Genomic DNA, 19,163 nt, shown 5'->3' with positions numbered 1-19,163 from the left:
AAACTTGATTTCTCCTTGGGGTGAAAGCATCATCAAGTGACCCTCTTATTCTTGCTGATGGTTAGGCTGGGTCAAACTTGGATTAAGCTTTATTCATGCCTGCAAAAGCTCTTGGGAGAAAGCAGTGATTTAAGGCTCCATTTCTTCATCTTTCCCTTTCCTTGTTAGTTGAAGGGAGATGGGCTCCCTGACTCACAGCAGTAAGTCATGGTTGAAGACGTGATATTTAAAAGCTGCCGAGAACCTTCCAGTCCCTAAGGATTCAAACTGAAGGACAAGACTGAAGTCTACAAAATCACAATGGGTTTAAAAAGGATGAACATGAAATTGTTCACCTCATCCCACAATACCAGAATGGAGTAGGGTCAAAGTAAACAAAAGATAACACTTCTTCACACAGAGGGTGATAAACATGAAATTCATTCCCACAGGAAGTAGTGTAGGTGGAAAGTATCAAAAGTCTCAAGAGGGGCTTGGATAAATTCATGGATGAGAGATCTGGGAATGGGTTATTAGAGGGAAGTTAGGGTTGTAGAGGGGAAAGGTAGGGATGGTAGATGGTAATTGTGAGGACTGAGGGCAAAAGGGGCTACCATCACACATCATCCAAGTACCCTGTTGCCATTGAAAAAGACAGAATCCTGGGTTGGATGAGCCATCCGTCTGACCTATATCACGTTTAGCTCTTTTAACTGGTTCCAAGTTAAGTAAAAAAATGCTAGGCGAAGTGCCATTTCTCACTGAAAGGATGCAAAGTGCATCAGTGCACTCCCAAGATTAAGAAACTGAGGATCTTAAAGTCCTCAATTTACGTGTCTGCTAATTCTGTTGTACTGTACTCTCCTAAGTGCTTAGTATAGTGCTCTGCACATAAAAAGCGCTAATAAATATTGAGTGGACTGATGGAGTAAGTCTGCAACTACATAAATATATTGAAAACCCCTGAAAGTACAGGAGCTCAAATAGTTCCATAACAGGGTAAATGACTTCTATGTCAGTGGAAGTGAAATAGCCATCTCCGGCTGGTGACCATGTAACGCTGCCTTCTCCCCCCTCTTTTGCCCTCTCCTACCCCCTCTTTCCCCTCGCCCACCCCACTTGAAACTCCCTCTCACCTTCTTGGAGATTATAAAATGGTTTACCTTACTCCCCCAGTTTCCACCCTCGCACCTGGTGTCACTCTCAAAATTATTTTTATAGAACATGTTTCACCATTGCAGCCACAGAAAGTCCCTTCCTGGCTTGCAACTCTTGAAATCGAGGAATTGAGCCAAACTGGAATGGGGAAGGAGACCTGAGAGAGGACTGTTTCCACCATTAACACCTCCCCCTCAGCCCCCACCCCCCCCAATCCCATCCTAACCCCCACAGAGGTGACAGTCCCAGGAGCTGTGGTTGGGAAGTTTTTGACATGTTTTAAAAAGTAATTTTCAAAGTGGCTTTGGGTAAGGAGGGTGGTGAGGATGGCCTGTAAAGGATGCAGGGGTGTGGTGGAGGGAGGGTTAAACATGCGTGGTGAGGAAATGGAAAAAAATTCAAATGGTCATGACATGGAGGTTTGAAATAGGGATGGGGCAGGATTACCTGATTGCCAGCCAGAGATGCCAAGGAAAGATAAAATTATCGTATTTCCACTGAATAACAATAATAATAATAATCACGGTATTTGTTAAGTGCTTACTATGTGCCAAGCACTGTTCTAAACCCTGGGGGGATACAAGGTAATCAGGTTGTCCCACGTGGGGCTCACAGTCTTGATCCCCATTTTACAGATGAGGTAAGTGAGGCACAGAGAAGTTAAGTGGCTGACCCAAGGTCACACAGCAGACAAATGGCAGAGTTGTGGTTAGAACCCACGACTTCTGACTTCCAAACCCATGCTCTTTCCCCTAAGTCATGCTGCTTCTCTAAGTACGAGCCAGTCCTCTGTCACACCATTAATCAAAGAGTTACCTCAGAGTAAGAAAGGGCGATAAATACTTGCACTAAAATTCAACAGCGCTATCACATAAAAGGGCATTATAACTGGGAATTCCAGGAATGACAATATCTTATGTTCTTGTTACCCATTTTTCTGTCCTTGGTCACGAGGCAGAGTGGCTTAGTAGAAAGAGTGTGGGCCTGGGAGTCAGAGGACCTGGGTTCGAATCCTGTCTCTGCCACTTGTCTGCTTTGTGACCTTGGGCAAAACCCTTCACTTCTCTGTGCCTCAGTTACCTCATCTGTAAAAGGGGGATTAAGACTGTGAGTCCTATTTGGGAAAGGGACTGTGTTCAACCTGATTGTCTCATGTCTACCCCAGTGCTTAGTACAGGTGTAAGCACCTAAATATCATTTTAAAAAAAAGTCAAATGGCTGTCTCTTCTACCCAATATATGAGTTTGACCACCACCTCTTTCCTATGAAACTAAAAATTACATGCAGGGTTTTGTGTAATTTCACAACTCTGATTCAACAATTTACTCAACTCGGACTCCCTCAGGCCCCTGCTGAGAATAAGTTCACCAAGGGGCTAAAATCAATCTTACCCTAACTCCTCAGTAGAAAGCCACCAAAGAGTTAAGGCAGGCACTGATGAGACCCTCCCTATAAGACGTCAAGGAAGTGGACCTGGCAGGGAGATGCTGCCCTCCCACTGTTTCCTGAACCTCCTCTGACCCTCTGTACTGGATAATTGAAATCTTTCACTGCATAAACCCAATCATATTAGATTTTTTTAAAAGTATCAGATCTTTTTCCACAAGATAATTTCATAATACAGCACTGTTGCAAAACTTCTGCCAGGATTATCTTTCTCAAATACCCTAACCTCATTAACCTCCATAATGCTATAACAAGCACACTCTAACATCCACTTCAAGAGAGAATGTGAAATGAAGGACTCCATAATCAGGGTGGAGTGGATTCTGGCACACACTGATACAAGATGGAGAGCTTGGCTTTCCTAATTGCAATTCACCAATTAACTCCTAGTTCTACCCAGTGAAATAGAGCCTTTAAGCAAACACTTTCTCTGACCAGATTAACTCTGCATTTTTTCTTACACAATCATTGATCTGAAACCAATTAAATTTAGAAGGGAATGATACCGAAAAAGCAATAAAACAAACTTAATCAGTGTTGAGGCTGTAACCAAGATAACTGTAATTAAATTACAACTGTAAAACATAGGCTGTTAATTAAGAATTTAAGCAATGCCATTACTGGATCAGCCCAATAGTCCAGTCATCCCAATTCTGTCTTCAACAGTGACAGCAGGTGGCTTGCAGGAATAGGATGATGGCTTTCCTCCTTGATATCCATCCTAATGGTAGGACATGGACACTCTAATGTCCCCACCTTTTCATTCAATCGTATTTATTGAGCACTTACTGTGTACAGAGCACCATATTAAGCACTTGGAAAGTATAATTCTGCAATAAAGAGAAACAGCCCCTGCCCACACTGGGTTTACCTCTCCACATTTCTAACTTTCCCTCTAGAAACCCATTAGGAACCTCTCATCCATGAATTTATCAAAATCCCTCTTGAACCTCCTGATATTTTCAGCCTGCACAATTTCCTATGGGAATGAATGTCATCTGCTTATCCCAGCCTGTGGAAAGAAGCATTTCTTTGTTCAGAACCTAACCCACCGTCATGCTTCACAAGGTGGCCTCTCATCCAAAGAGGTGTGGGATTTGGTGAATGACAATTCTGTATTTGCCCTGTCCACACACAACCTTCATGATTTTATAGATTTACCTCACGTCCACTTCTCAGCCTTCATCTTTCAAGACTGTAAGCCCGTCAAACGGCAGGGACCGTCTCTATCTTTTGCCGACTTGTTCATCCCAAGCGCTTAGTACAGTGCTCTGCACATAGTAAGCGCTCAATAAATACTATTGAAAGACTTTAAAGGCCCAATCCATTAGGCCTGTCCCTATGTGTGTGTGGTTTATGTTTTCTGAAGTCCAAGTGGTGATTGGCTGATAGGATGTTGGTGCCGTTGCCTTAATTGTCTGGCTAGTCACCACTAACCTGGGCAAGCTGACAAGCAGATAACTCCAAAAATTTTCAAATGTGAAAATTCAGGAAAAGAGAATATAGGTAAAAAAAAAAAGTGCTAAAAAAGGAGTGTGGGGATTTCAAATGAATGAGAAGGTTAACATTTTGCAATTGAGTCCTATGTAGGCACTCACACAGACATCTTATATAATGGGTTAATCTTAATATAAACATACAAAACTTTATTATTCTTACATTAGCGTTTTATGTATTTGTTCTATGGCATCTTCCAGCTCCTCCTTCTGATCTGGAACAAAACGATACTCTGATACATATCCTGCAGTATGCTTATATGGATCGTAGTCACCAAGTTCAGCTAGAGAAAGAGAAATAGTTATTTATCTTTTCATTTCTAGAACCCCTCACAAAAAGGTTCAGGTGCTGCCTAAGACTTCCTGGAGGGCCTTCCAAAACTGAAAGAGTGAAAAAGAGATGGAGGGAAGAGGCAGCACCCTACTCAAGTCTGGTGGTCAAAGGGGAGGATGGACAGATTCCTAAATGGAACCAACTTCAGAGGGAGAAGAGGGGATGTGGAAAATTTAAAGCTGGACAGCTCCTTATCCAATTGAGATGAAGGAGAGAACCACCCAACCCATCCAGAGGGGAGGAAAACTTTTCCCCTGCCTGTCTCTTTAAGAAAAGTGTGGTGGAGAAAAGATGAGACTAAATGGCCAACACAAGGGGTGGAAAGGATTTGGGAAGTTTCAATATGAGCAAAGGGAACATGAAAGTGTATTGCTAGGGAGAGTGAACAGCTGGCAGTGGACCAGATCCAATTTTTTGAGTCTGGCATAAACAAGGCAAGCTGCCTTTCATTTCTAAGTTCTTGAAAATCTTTAATGAAATTGCCCAAATAATTTTATACTTCTAAATTTGAATTAGAGATCACATTATTGTAACCCGAAATGGAAGGGAACAGGATGCATCAGAATACAGACTGTGTGTGTATGTGTGTGTGTTGAATGTTTGAGAGAGAGAGAGAGAGAGATTTTGCATTTGTTTCTGACTTGGGAGCAACATCAAAATGTATTACAAGGATTAAATAAAACTGATGCTGTTATTTTCAATAAAACAGTCAAATAGAGCTTTGAAAGTTTTCTATCCTGGAGTGCCATTTAATCACACTTCACATACACAACAGGAGGCTAAATTGCTTGATCCTTGCCTACACCAGGGAGATTTGTAATTTAATTATTGGACACTGTATCTGCATTATAATGCTATCAGGCAATAATAAAAGATGTTTTCTCAGTAAAGATATCTCTAACAACACAACTACACTAGCTTTCATTTATTGGAAGCAAAGCCCATACAGCCTTAATATAAAATGCATGGAATTGGTTCTAGATTGTCTATTCCAAAAGCAGCATCAATTTAAAATTCATTTACTCAATTTCACAATTTTTTTCCCCTGACAAAAATGCCATTTTGTCAGAGGCACATGAATTCAAAGGCAAAGATTTGAAGTATATTGATGTCAAGAACTACTGAAAAAAATGGGCCAGTACCATGTTACCATGGATTAAGAATACCTACACTGAATAGCATATGCTCCCAGCTGAGCAGCAGTGTTGACAGGACAGGGCATGCGACCTTGCAGGACATCTTGTTTAACCTGCAAAAAAAACTGATATCTGGAAAAAAAAAAATGGAACAGTACATTAACCTTATAGCCCTCATTCATATTCAGTTTTAGACTGTCTGCAAAGCAAGGGTTTACAAAATCCTCATCACCTTCCCCTCTTTACAGATTGAAAAAGCAGTCAAATTAAGCAGTGCAGGAAACTGATTCATTCAGGAGGCTTTGGTCTGGGACCAGAGCAAGTGACTCATTGATGTCTAATCAGGAGGCTTTTGTCCCCAAAATTCCCTCTCTGTGGCAGAAACAAATATTTAGAAGCCAAAGTGAAAACATAGAGTGGGTCCAATTCCCATGGGAAGACCCTGCTACTCACAATAAAGTGCACCAAGGTAGTACTGGCTAAAATGACTGATTACTGTAGGGAAGGATATCAATACCTAGGGTTGAGCAAGAATTCACTTTGCCACCTTTACTTTCAGAAAACAATGACTCCAATTCTACCTCAATCCTAGAGGAGTGAGTGGGGGTAAGGGTGTGTAGTTATAAGCAATGGAGAGGATTCACCCCCTTATCCCATTCACTGTTCCTATGTATTGCCAGATCACACAGACACCAATGAGGGTCAGGGGAATGGAGTTTCCATAGTAGAATGACACAAATATACCTCTCTGGCAGCTCTGTGGCAGATGCAACCTAATCTCGTTTGAAGGGAATGCAGGGAAAGCCTGACCCATTCAAAGCTTAGGCATTCTTCTGGAATTCTCCCCTCCATCTAAGTGTGAAACTGAATGGAGGGGCGAATATCATTATGATTATTTTTACAGTACTTGTTAAGTGCTTACTATTTACCAAACACTTTTCTAAGTGCTGGGGGTAGACACAAGGTAATCAAGTTGAACAAAGTGTCCCAGTGAGATTTACAATCTAAGTAGAAGGGAGTAGGATTTAATCCCCATTCAACAGAGGAGGGAACTGAGGTACGGAGAAGTTAGGTGACTTCCCAAGGTTACATAGCAGACACACAGCAGAACCGAAATTACAACCCAGGTCCTCTGACTCCCAAGCCCATGTTCTTTCCACTAGGCCACGGTGCTTCTCTGCTAAGGAAGTTGCACCCCAGGCCTGCAAGAATCAAGGCATATCTTATCAGTCTGCTTTCCAAGTTCAGGAGAGCCAGAGCTAGTGCCTCCTTGTACACCAAGACAAGAATAAAGCACAGCCAGTCTCTATTTCAGGCTCAGTCTCTCTCTTCTATGTTCCTCCCATATCAGAGCAAAAGCACACATACCACAGTATCCCTTTCAGCTTCACATGGAAAATAATGCCTACACTGAACCTGTAGAGACCAAAATTCTGGAAATTTAATAACTAGTGATTCTTCCTCAGATGCTCAAACCACAAAGACAAATGTATCTATAGCAATAAATTAAGAGTGGCATTTGGAATAAAATGATGACCATCTAAAGAAAAGTTGTGTCAGGTCAGTTTGACCGCTATTTTAGCTCATTTTCAGGTAATACTTGCAAACATCCGGCTGCATGACAACCTGCATTTTCACTTCACCAGGAAAAATGTAAATTGTATTCACTCCCGTACTTAGTATGGTGCCTGGCACATAGTAAGTGCTTAACAAATACCGGGTTTTTAAAATTATTTTTTAATATAGATCCACCCTTTAGCTTTCTTGCCCTCCAAAGTCCCACTTAACAGCAAACCAGTAAGGATGTGAAACAAAGAGAAGTGGAGAGTTTTGGTGATTATCTGGATTAATTTAGACCCTAAAACTATTGAAGGATATTTGGGGTCCAAATTTTCCAAACTGACTGCCAGACTTGATGAAGTTCTATAGACAGCTGCTCTAATCTCCACTTTACGTTGAACCCATCAACCATATCTATTGAGCACTCACTGTGTGCAGACCACTGTACTAAGTGCTTGGGAGAGTACAATACAACAAAGTTGAGAGAGACATTCCCTGCCCACCATGAGCGTTTAGTCTGGAGGAGGAGAGTTTAATATAAATACATAAATTACGGATGTGTACGTAAGTACTGTGGGGCTGAGTGGGGGGGTGGGGGTAAAAAGGGAGCAAATCAGGACAACGCAGAAGGGAGTGGGAGAAAAGGAAATGAAGGCTTAGTCAGGAAAGGCCTCTTAAAAGAGATGTTGGATGTGCAGGTTCACTTTATACAGAAGATTTGAGTTTAAAATGATAGACTACTCTAAGGCTTCTCAAGGTCTGTGATTCTGTCCATTTCTGTCTATGATGCTACACAGCTGCAGCTAACCATTATTGGATCAAAATGTAGTCGAATGCCTCAGCCATTCCTAGTGGTGAGTGTGGTTGATGAAGGCTTTATCAATTTTTTACAACCAGAGCAAAGTATTTCCACCATAAATTTCATTTTTACATTTGCTTCACTGTTGTTTTGCAGATGTGGTCTAAGAGTGCTGAAGTAAGCATTCTGTTTACATAGGAACAGGTTTCAAGAGAGCTTTGAAAAGCAAGCCTTTGTTCAATACTACAAACCAATTGCACTATAGCTAGATTCCATTTAATGCTACACAATACAAAAAAAAAAACAAAAAACCCCAGATGTCACGATGCTAATCCATGTTTAATGGACCATACCCCTTGAAATGAAATGGAATTTACAGAAATATGACTGAACGTAGTCATGGCAAGTGGAGAGCCGAACAATTATGTGGGGAATTTGATCAACGTATCCAGCTAATCTCAATCATTTCAGTCAAAACCTCTTCCCTCAATAACAAGGTGTTGGTTTGTTTCCACTGAATTATCCAGTGAGCAGGCTTAACTCTCCATCTCAGGCTAGGTGTTTTGTTTGTCCCCTTAGGTCTCCACAGCTAGATGAAGAATCTATTTCAATTCTAGGGGCTTCTAAAATCATCAGGACATCAGCAGGGAAGGTGTGGGCCAAAATCAGCCTGGAGATTTGGGTAGTCCAGGAGATGCAGAGCTCATTCATTATGGACACACACTCTTCTGATAATCCAACTGTTCCCCAGTGGGGATGATGTTAGAAACTATGCTCTGCTCCAAGCCTGTTTAGTATTCCTGACCACATCATCTCGACAATCCAGGTCTCAAAATAGACTGTGGGCACTGCAATAGCTAGATGTTTCAGGTTGATAGATTTGTCTAGTTTTATACTTTTTAAAATATGGTATTTGTTAAGCACTTCCTATGTATCAAACACTATTCTAAATGCTAGGGTAGATACAATTAGGTTGGACACAGTCCCTGTCCCATATGGGGCTAACAGTCTAGGTAGGAGGGAGAACAGGAGGACTGAGGCACAGAGAAGTTAAGTGATCTGTCCAAAGTCACACAGCAAACATTTGGCAGAGCCAGGATTAAAACCCAGGTCCTATGACTCCCATGCCCATGCTCGTTCCATTAAGCCATGCACCTTGCCACACTACCTATGTATGTAGGCTTTCTTCAGAGGGATAGAATTCTTAGATGGCACTAACTAGTTTCCTCCAGGAGTGAAAAGTTTACCAAATAACTCTAATTTCTAATACTGACATCCTGTTATTATTTAAAATAACAACAACAATAATAGTATTTAAGCACTTACTATGTGCCAAGTATTGTACTAAGCATCGGGGTTCTACATTATCAGTTAAGACACAGTCCCTGTCCCACATGGGGCTCACAGTCTAAAGAGGAAGGAGAACAGGTCTTTAATCCCCACTTTACAGATGAGGAAATTGAGGCACAGAGAACTGACTTGTCTGCTGTGTGACTTCAGACAAGTGACTTCTGCCACTACACTTTCCCTTTCCTTTACCCAAACACATCTTCCCCAGTACACATGACTCACCCACCCACCCACCTTTCTGTAGAAAGCTTACACCTAACTTTAAAATTAATACATATAAGTATAAATAACAAATCACAACAAAACAACATTCAAGATCAGTATAATTGTATGGGTGAAGTTAACTACATCTGAGAACACAGGAATTCTATTTCCACATCTGCTCCTGACTTGCTGGGTTACTAAATGTGTGATCCTTGGCAAGATACCTAACTCTTATCTCAATGCCTTTAGGACGTGCCTACAAAAATATTCTTTTGGAAAGGTTGAACTGGCTGCATTGTTCTCGGAGCTGGCAAAAGAAAATCTGCTAAAAGACTATTAAATAAAAACCAGGGATGAGATGAGAGAACATCCATGTAAATACTGCCCCAAAGTATGTGTTATATCTCCAAAAATATTCCCAAATGTAGCACTTTCATTTGAGCCAACAGCTTAAAAACCCCCCAATAACTTATTACCTATTATTTTGCAGAATTTTAATAAAGTGTTTGTGTGGCACTTAGAGGACTCTGGGTTTAAAGCTCTACCAAAAGTCAAAGAAAGGATTATTTATCCCAGACTTACATCCAATTAAAACCATGAATGAATCTGATTTATCCAGATAATATCGGGAAAGGGGAAGCCTAAGGTATGCAGATAGTCCAGTTAAATTACCCCAAGTTCATTAAATCACTGCCACCTTCTACTTCATTTTCTGCAGGGTTACTTTGCATTAACAATTTTGTATCACTGGCTCATAATGGAAACCTTTAGCACCTTCCCTCTTTATGTAGAGAAAAAATGTAAGCATGGTAATTTCAAGGGTAATGAATTAATCACCTCAAATTTAACAAAACACTCAAAATTGGAATTGCCACACTGCTCCTTTAACACTTCAGCATGAGTTTATGCATATACATTATCCAGATAAATTTGGTCCCAAAATACTTTCTAGCTTGAAATATCTAGATAACTGAGAACAAAGTGCATTTTCTGGGCTGCATTTATCTGTATAATCTGTATGCACACACACACAGTCATTGTTCAATTTTTTTAATGTAAGAATGATACCTGAAGACAATGTGATGTAAAATGTCACATCCATTCAGTAAGAATCAGAATGCCCAAGTTTAAGCATTCCAGAGCATTTACATCGGAAAGCTCATGAAAATGAAGCTGAATTATACCATAAAATTTAAAAAAATTAACTCCCATAAAACCCCATAGCTGCCTCTCAAGCTTTAAGGACTTTTGGACTTTATAATAATGATGGTATCTGTTAAACGCTTACTTTAAACTGTAAGCTCCTTGTGGCCAGGGAATGTGTCTACCAGCTCTGTTATACTGTACTCTCAATCAATCATATTTATTAAATGCTTACTGTGTGGGGAGCACTGTACTAAGCATTTGGGAGAGGACAGTATAATAGAGTTGGTAGACATGTTCAGGCACTTAGTACGGTGCTCTGCACACAGTAAGAGCTCAAAAAATATGATTGGTAGACTGAATGTCCAAGGGCACTGGGGGCAGTCTCAGTAAGCCTGCTGGTTACCCCAGAGGTCCACAGTTGACTGGATCTGTTCACTAGACAGAAATGGGAAGAATGTGGTTCTCCCCTGGGGCAGAAATTCAGGGGAGTAGAGGTGAGCAGACACCCTCCCAGGCTGGCTTTTCACAGTCAAAGTGAAGCAGAAGGTTAAGTGGGGCAGGAGAAGTAAGGGAAAAAAAAAATCAATCAGTGGTATTTATTGAGCACTAACTGTGTATAGAGCACTGTACTATCCACTTGGGAGAGTACAATACAAGCAGAGTTTGTAGACATGTTTCCTGCCCACAATGAGCTCAGAGTCAGTAGCTAATTAGTCATTTGCCACTTAGATGATGATGTTACTTCTCAGATTGCAAAACTATTCTTTTTATGCAAGTGGGCCGTTATGCCTTAAAACCAGGCACAGGAAAGCACACAGAAATCCATCCCCCTGAATTCACTGAAAAATCCTGAGCTTCACTTTGGCTTATATAGATCTGGCCTTAGAGACCATCTGCTGGATTTGCTCCCCCAACACTGAACAGTCTCTTTGGAATCAGAGTCTCAATGAGGAAATGGAGCCCCTGCCACAATGAAATCGGCAAACTCGTATTTTTTAGACTTGGGGAATTTTTATCCATTGACAAAGGTAACTCAAAAGATACATTAGGAAGAAATTAACCAAGCACCTTTGAAAGTTCTTCCTAGAATGTGCTATTGCTCCAACTTTGTCAACTCTAAGAATGATCATTCATTTCTAAAGTGATCAATGGAAATGCACTGAACATTTTTTCAGTGGGCATATGTAACTAAAATGCACATTAAGGAAATAGAGAAGCAGCGTGGCCTGGTGGAAACAGCACGGGCCTGGGAGTCAGAGGACCTGGGTTCTAATCCTGTACTCTGCCAATTGCTTGCTGTGTGACCTTGGGCAAGTCACTTAACTTTTCTGTGCCTCAGGTTCCTCACAGGGGGATTAAATCCTATTCCCTCCAATTTAGATTGTGAGCCAGCCCCATGTGGGACAGGGAATGTGTCAGTTTATTGTTGTAATGTACTCTCCCAAACACTTAGTACAGTGCTCTGTACAGAGTAAGTACTCATTAAATATAACTGAATTGAATGAATGAATCTATCTCAATGCCTAGAACTGTGCTCGACACATAGGGAATAACCTGGAAAAAACAGTTTTTTTGCATTTCTTGGCTAATGCAGAGGGATGCCAGAGTACCTGCATTCTCTGCCAAGTTCATCTAGCCACAGCAAGGAAAATCCCTCTGAATAGAGAACACCCACAGAGCATTCAAAGCAATAATTTAACAGCTGCTTCAACTGAACAGATTAAAAAAAAAAGATTTTTGATGCAGAGACGTGAAGAAAAAAATCTATTCAGACTCACAAATTAAGAACAAAAAAAAATCAAGGGATGATTCAGCAGTGTGATTAGCCAATTTTATTGGCTTCCATAAATTCTTTGCTTAAGGAGAAAAAGTAGTGGTGGAGGTTTTACACAAGGAACTGCAGAAAAGAGGCATTCACACTGAAATAAAACCACTGAGATTGAAGGCAAAATCAAAAGAAAATACTAGTTTAATTGGGTTTTCACGGTCAGGTTTTTGAAAAAGGCCTTGCTGTGTGTGCAAGACCTTCTTCTCAGATCCAAGAGCCTGTGAGATTCAACCCTGATTTAGACTCAGGCTTTAGAGCTATCTAGGGGAAAGGCTGAAAGACTTTCTGAATGCTCTTTACATTAAGTTTATTCTTAGAGGGGCTCAACTTATGACCCCTCAGAAATAAATGTTCAGACACAAATGAGTCTATTAAATCACAGGCATTCTTAGATCTGTGCAGTTATTCTCATGCTTCTTTATTTCACATGCATTCTCCACCCAGTTTTCTACAAGCAAATTGATTTGTGTGCACAAACTCCATACGCTCACAAAGTTCAGAGAAAATGCAAAGCACTGCTCTGGATATGAACTTTAGCAATGAAGCCAAACCTTTACCTTCTGTACACATTCTGAATGCAATCTTGAGAGAATTTAGCCTCTGATTTCCAGCTCCCAGATATGTTACACCTCTTCACCATCTCCCCTTTACATCTGCCCCCACCCCCACACAATAAGAAAAGTTAAAAGTAGGCCTTGAAAAGCACAGGAAAAATTGCAAGGAAACCTGGGGAACTATAAAGTAGCTTACTTGACTTCATTTTGGGTAGTCAAATTACAGTAGTAATAGTGAGCATTTCTTAGCCCCATCAATGAATTTCAAATCATTGGTCCCTTTGGAGGGCATAAAATACCACTGCCTCTCTGGAGGGGGAAATCCTCTATCATCAAATTACAGGTAAAAGTATCTGCCAGTTTTCTGTCCTTATATTCCAGAAACTCAATAAAGGAGAGGAAATTTTTACTTCAGAGAAAACATGATATAATATTCAGGGCATACTTCCAAGTTTCTTAGGTATAAATCTAAAGTATGACAATAAAATATATACAGTTAATAACCTGCCGCTGTCATTACACACGGGCAAACATTTCCAAATGTTTGACTGTAAGACAGTCTCTATGCAAATGTTAGGAAGTTGCCTTTTTGAGCATTAAGTTTATATTGTTATTATGATCAAAACTGCCTAATTTCCTTTAGGAAGGAATTTCCAAAATGAGAATTTCTTCAGAATTGGATGGGTTGAGTTATACCTGAAGGCTGACCTGCATGTCTGATGAAATTAGATATCATTTCCCACCTTCTATAAGGATATAAAAATACCTGCTTAGAGTGTGAATTAAGCTATGACCAATTAAAGGGAAAATGAAGCATTCTCCATATATGGATCTAAATTCCTTCCTTGAGGGAGATTGGAATGGCACTTTCTAGGTCCTCAATTGCTTGGACAGAGAGGAAATCCTGCTCTATAATGGTGAGACTGAATTCTAACACACTCTTGTAGCTATGAAATCCATCACCGCATAACAAATTCATTCCCATTTTACCAAAGGTTCAATCACCGGTCACTGATTTGCATTCAATAATGTAAGTTATAGATGGAGCTCTCCCTTGAGTTACATGACACTTGTAAAGGACAGATTCATATGCAAAAGGAAGGACAGGCAATTTTCATCTGCATGTTTGATCTGAATTTAAGCCAATTTAAGGAATCTTAGCCACCCACATGCATCAGTTTTAAAGTTTCATTCATTTCATACCTGGTTATTTCTTCTTTGAGTTTACATGGATCTTCCGCATAGAATTTAACACCAAAATACAAAGTGTATGGGGGTCCAGCTAAAAGGAGGGGGAAAAAAAGAAAATTAAATACAAAGGAATATAAAAACAATCATTACAAATTCCTGTTTACTTTTTCACATAGACCATCATACATTTTTTCCCCACAGGAGTAGTTTGTTTTTTAAACAAAAAATTCAAATGAAATCTTTGAGAAGTCAAGCCTGCCTAATGTTTAAATCCTTAATCATTAAATAGAACAATTTCATTTTATACTCAATTTTCCACTTAAAGCCTCATTTCCATAAGTATCCCATATCCGTAAAAAAAACATGCCATAGAAGCATGTAATGAAAAGGAAACAAATAATGATGGTAATAATAACTGGGATATTTGCTAGCATTTATTTTGTGCCAAGCATTGCCCTAAGCACTGGGGCAGATACAATACAATCAGATTAGATAAAGTCCCTGGTCCAATGCAGATATATAATCCCCATTTAACATCTGAAGAAACTAAGGCAACAGAGAAACTTAATGACTTGCCCAAGATCATAGAGCAGGCAAGTGATGGAGCCAGAATTTAAACCCAGTCCTCTTGACTGCCAATCCTGTGCTCTTTCTATTAGGCCACACAGATTCCCAAATACATCTTTAAATGGAGTGGAGTGTACAGAAAACCTCAAGACTATCGTTTCCTTAAAATTTTTTATAATTCCACATTTTCTTCATTACTTAAAGCTGCACAGAAAGGGCAGAGGTCCACAGGAATCAAGAGAGATACTACTTGTGACTTTTGTCTATACAGATTCTGTACAGAGGGTGTGTTGAGACAATTATCAAGTTAATTTAAGCTAAAAAAAATGCAGTATTTTAGCCTGGATTATCTAGAGTACTTGTTGTAATCAATCAATGGTATTTGTTGAGAGCTTACTGTGTGCAGAGCACTATACTCAGTGCTTGGGAGTGTACAATTTAGCCCACAAGGAGTTCACTGTCTAGCAGGAGTGAACAAAATTCCCCAACTTCCTTTTCAAATGTATTTGTCATTTGAAGTCTATTCATATCTATTCTAGCCAACTCAACACATCACCCATTCTAGAACTAGAATTTGACGATTTTATTTTGTTTTAAACCAGAGCTAACTTCTTCAAGAATGAAAGCATTTATGGGACGCTCCCAACTCAGTGCAGCTCAGAATAAATACTGCTCTGTGTGGGATCCAGTGGTCTGTGACAGCAAGACGGTAATGTTCAGAAAAGAAATGCAAAAATCCCACTGTTTTTTCATATTGAGAAAAAATATGGTATTTGAACGTAATGGCATGACTGATGACCAGTGGAGAGAAAATCAAACCAAAAGTCAAAAAGATCAGAAGAGCAAGTCGAAAAATAAAAGATGTGGCTTTATTTTGAATATTATACTTCTGCTTATGGTATGTCACTTAAAATTCACTTTACATTCGGGCATATGTGTGGGGAATGTAAAACGTATTAAATATTTAGAAGAGGAAGGTTCAACCTTCTGGATCACTCAGACTTTTGAGCTATGGAACAACTGGGGCTGTGCTGCCCCTCAGTCTCCTAAGATCAAATCTATGGCCCATTACTCCTAACACCCCAGCTGATCCCTTCAGCCCAGAAGGGGCCCAGGGAGAGAGGTCCTGATCTAGATTTTATTACTATGGGACCTGATAAACTGCATTATAGTCCCTAAACCTAACAGCCTCCACCTAGTTAACAAAGGAGAGGGCTGAAAAACACCCCAAGCACCCATTAGGGTCATTTAACTGAAATAAACTTCCTTGAAGGGGTTTTAGCCTACCACACTGGTAGACCCTCTGTTCTTAAATAAAACCACTTTTGTGACTGCTCAAGAAGAGTGGGCAGTCAAAAACGATTCAAAGGGGAATTGTACTCCAGAGGCTATGTCTAAGAGGGTCTCCTTTTTGCCTTCAGGGTTTACCCAGATGCCCAAGCCTTCTGGTTCAAAGTTCAGGCGCTGACCCAAGGAATTACTGGGCTATTGTTGCCTTGAAATGCTCATGTCATCCTGCTGGGCAGCCAGCCAACACTGCCTTTCATGAACCATCAAGGGAGGCTAAACTCATATTTTCTCATGAAGGCCAAATATGCAACTGCCAGAAACTGGGCATTCCCTAATTTCCCCTCAAAGAACAACCAGAATCAGAGCATTTAGGGGATACTGGCTATGGAAAAGTCACACAAAGATTTAAACAGATATTACCAGGCCCGCATAGATAAACAGCCCTATCCATCTGCTCAGAGACAGGTGAGAAATCAACAACCTAAATCTTGTGACTGGCTAAGGTTTTCTCCGAATCTACCTAAAGGCCTTTTGGCTAATCACGTGGATGAAAAAAAAATCAGAAGTCATTTTTCTAATTTCCAGATAAAAACATGACACAAAACTTTCAAAATATTTGGCTTGCATACTCCATTTGGTTGTAACTTGGAATAATATTTTTCTAACTTTTCCTTTTCTGTGATATTCTACCTCAGTATCAATGATCTCAAAATCTAAGGAAAAAAATAGGGGAAGCTTTTACTTCACGATGTCATTTTTGTCATGGTATTTCAGTCCCTGGGGAAAAACAGGAATTTTTAATGTCTCCTATGCATTTTATACATCTGGCATTATATATAATTTTAAGTAACACCAGTTTCTTCATCAACTTGCTAAATGGTTTCAATTTACTTTTTAAAAACTTAAAAACTTATGAAAAGTAAGAGTTTTGGAAACATTTTTACTGTTCCGATTAACAATTAGGTGAAATTTGATATTATACAGTAGTAGAATCCAAATTTATTATACACTTGTGCAGAGCATTAATTGGGATTTTAAGAAGTTAAATCTATTTGGAGATGTCCAGCTCTCCAGGTCTTACCTAAATTTAGCTGACCTCTTGTTTATGCAGAATTTCCTTCATTTACTTAAGCCTATTGGAAGATGCTTCTCCATTCAATAATTTCTAGATATTATTCTGTGCCTGTACTTCTCTGCTCAGTAATTGCATGAGCTCTGGCCTTCAAATTCAACATTTTGCCTTTCTGGAGACCAATCTCAGAAGAGGCCCTTGATTAACCAGACTGCCTATTAACCCAGCTCAAATTCACTGGTTAATTGCCGGACAAAATGAAGGGACGAACTGAATTAGGTCAGAACAGACCATCCATCTGGATAAATGAAGAGGGAAAAAAAATCGGCTCCTTCCTCCTAGGAGTCCCATGTAAAATTTAATTGAATATCGGTAGCTTCCCCAAGAGCTTAAACCTGGGAGTGAGACGGATACTTTGGGGAGCTGCACTGACTCGCTGAGTTCAGAAATTATTTTTTCTGAGCACTGAATGAAATCTTATTGGCCTGAAGGCATTGGGTGCCTGGTTACTTCCAAATTGTACTTCTCCTTAGGAAAATCTGGCTCATAAAAGGAAACACTATGAGCAAACACAAATGCCAGGAGTCGCATCTAGGTGTCAGATATTGCTACTTTCCCTCATGGCTCTAGCTTTTCAAGCAGCCTGATCATCATCTCCACCTCCTACTCCACCCCCAGGGCCTCACCACATTCTTTTGTCTACTTGGATCTCTGACTGGGGATAGAACATCAAGTCGGGAATGGGACCCAGAAGTCATGGTGAGAGCCATAAAAAAAATAGAAGAGGAATAAAAACCAAAATACTTTATCCAGGGAAAGAACCCAACATATTCAGCCTATGGCTCTGATCTCCTACCTCCTTCACCTGTCCAGACTCAGGCCTGAGTGAAACACACGACATTTCAGCTGCAAGTCATTTTCAAATAGTTGCCAAAACAATTTAAAACTAGGTACGTACTATTTATGAGTTCCTTATGTTCTGCGAGGGTCTTTGAAGGATCCAGCCAATACTGTTGAGGAGGTAAGAGAGAGTTATAAGAATTAATCACTTGACATACGATAACTAAAAGAGAATTTCTTTCAAATGACACCTGCGGGCTAAGGGATTCATTTAAATTCATTTATGAATGAAACCACAATGCCTGGGATGTAGCTGCCAAAATGTCTTCAGCTTTAGAACACTGCAGCTTAGGGTTCAAGTCCTTTCCTCCTACTATTAGTCCTGACATCTGGGGGGCTAATGGGGGTTTTCAATTAGAGAAAGTAAGGTACTTGTTTTCTTTGAGTAATTGTGTCAGGCCTCAGGTGTTGAGCTCTACCGTTGTAAAAACGTCTCTGATATCTCCTAATCCAGCATCTCTAACTGGAGAGAGATGCAAAACGGTCACCTGTTGGGTGCCTGGCTTTAGGTCCTGCTGAGATCCCTTGCCAAGGAACCAAGAGAAGCAGCATGACCTAGTGGATTAAGCACGGGCCTAGAATTCAGAAGGACCTGGGTTCTAATCCTGGACCTGCCATGTGTCGGCTGGGTGACCTTGGGCAAGTCACTTAATTTCTTTGTGCCTCAGTTACCTCATCTGTTAAATGGGGATTAAGACTGTGCATCCATGTGGGACAGAGATTGTGTCCAACCTGATAAGCTTGAATCTACCCAGCACTTAGTACAGTGCCTGGCACATAGTAAGCACTTGAAAAATACCATAAAAAAACCCCTTTTCGAGCCCTCACTATGTTCTTAGCACTTTCCCCATTAGCATCATTAGCACCTTGCTCCCATCCTTCTAATAAAAGATGTTTGCTTCATTTTCCTGCTCCAACATAATGGAAATTCTTGACTAGGTGTCCTGTGTGGTGCTCTCTCACCACTTCCTTCTCTCTCCTTCCCTTATTGTGAATATCACACTGTCAGTCTTTACCACTCTCTACCTGAGTAGTTGCTGTTATCTACCACCTTCCCAGTCCTTCCTCTGACTTTCTTGCTGATTTTGATGATCTTCTTGACTTCCTACTTCCACTCCCATCTCCTACTCTGATAGTTGGAGACTTCAACCTC

General features: G+C 40.3%; 1 protein-coding gene across 3 annotated transcripts in view; it reads right to left on the bottom strand.

Annotated features, from left to right (window-relative positions):
* The window catches only part of EPB41L4A (erythrocyte membrane protein band 4.1 like 4A), a 199,015-nt gene that overhangs the window by 87,309 nt on the left and 92,543 nt on the right, over positions 1-19,163 (bottom strand). For all 3 annotated transcript variants that reach the window (XM_029053855.2, XM_029053856.2, XM_029053854.2), the window contains exons 3-6: positions 18,069-18,120; positions 14,194-14,272; positions 5,584-5,681; positions 4,243-4,363 (exon numbers count right to left, since the gene is read on the bottom strand). In XM_029053855.2, the coding sequence (XP_028909688.1) occupies positions 4,243-4,363; positions 5,584-5,681; positions 14,194-14,272; positions 18,069-18,120 (350 nt within the window). The remainder of the gene's footprint in view (positions 1-4,242; positions 4,364-5,583; positions 5,682-14,193; positions 14,273-18,068; positions 18,121-19,163) is intronic.

This window comes from Ornithorhynchus anatinus, chromosome X3 (genome assembly GCF_004115215.2).
Source record: "Ornithorhynchus anatinus isolate Pmale09 chromosome X3, mOrnAna1.pri.v4, whole genome shotgun sequence".
NCBI classification, from domain to species: Eukaryota; Metazoa; Chordata; class Mammalia; order Monotremata; family Ornithorhynchidae; genus Ornithorhynchus; species Ornithorhynchus anatinus.
This window is presented reverse-complemented; position numbering and strand designations above follow the sequence as displayed.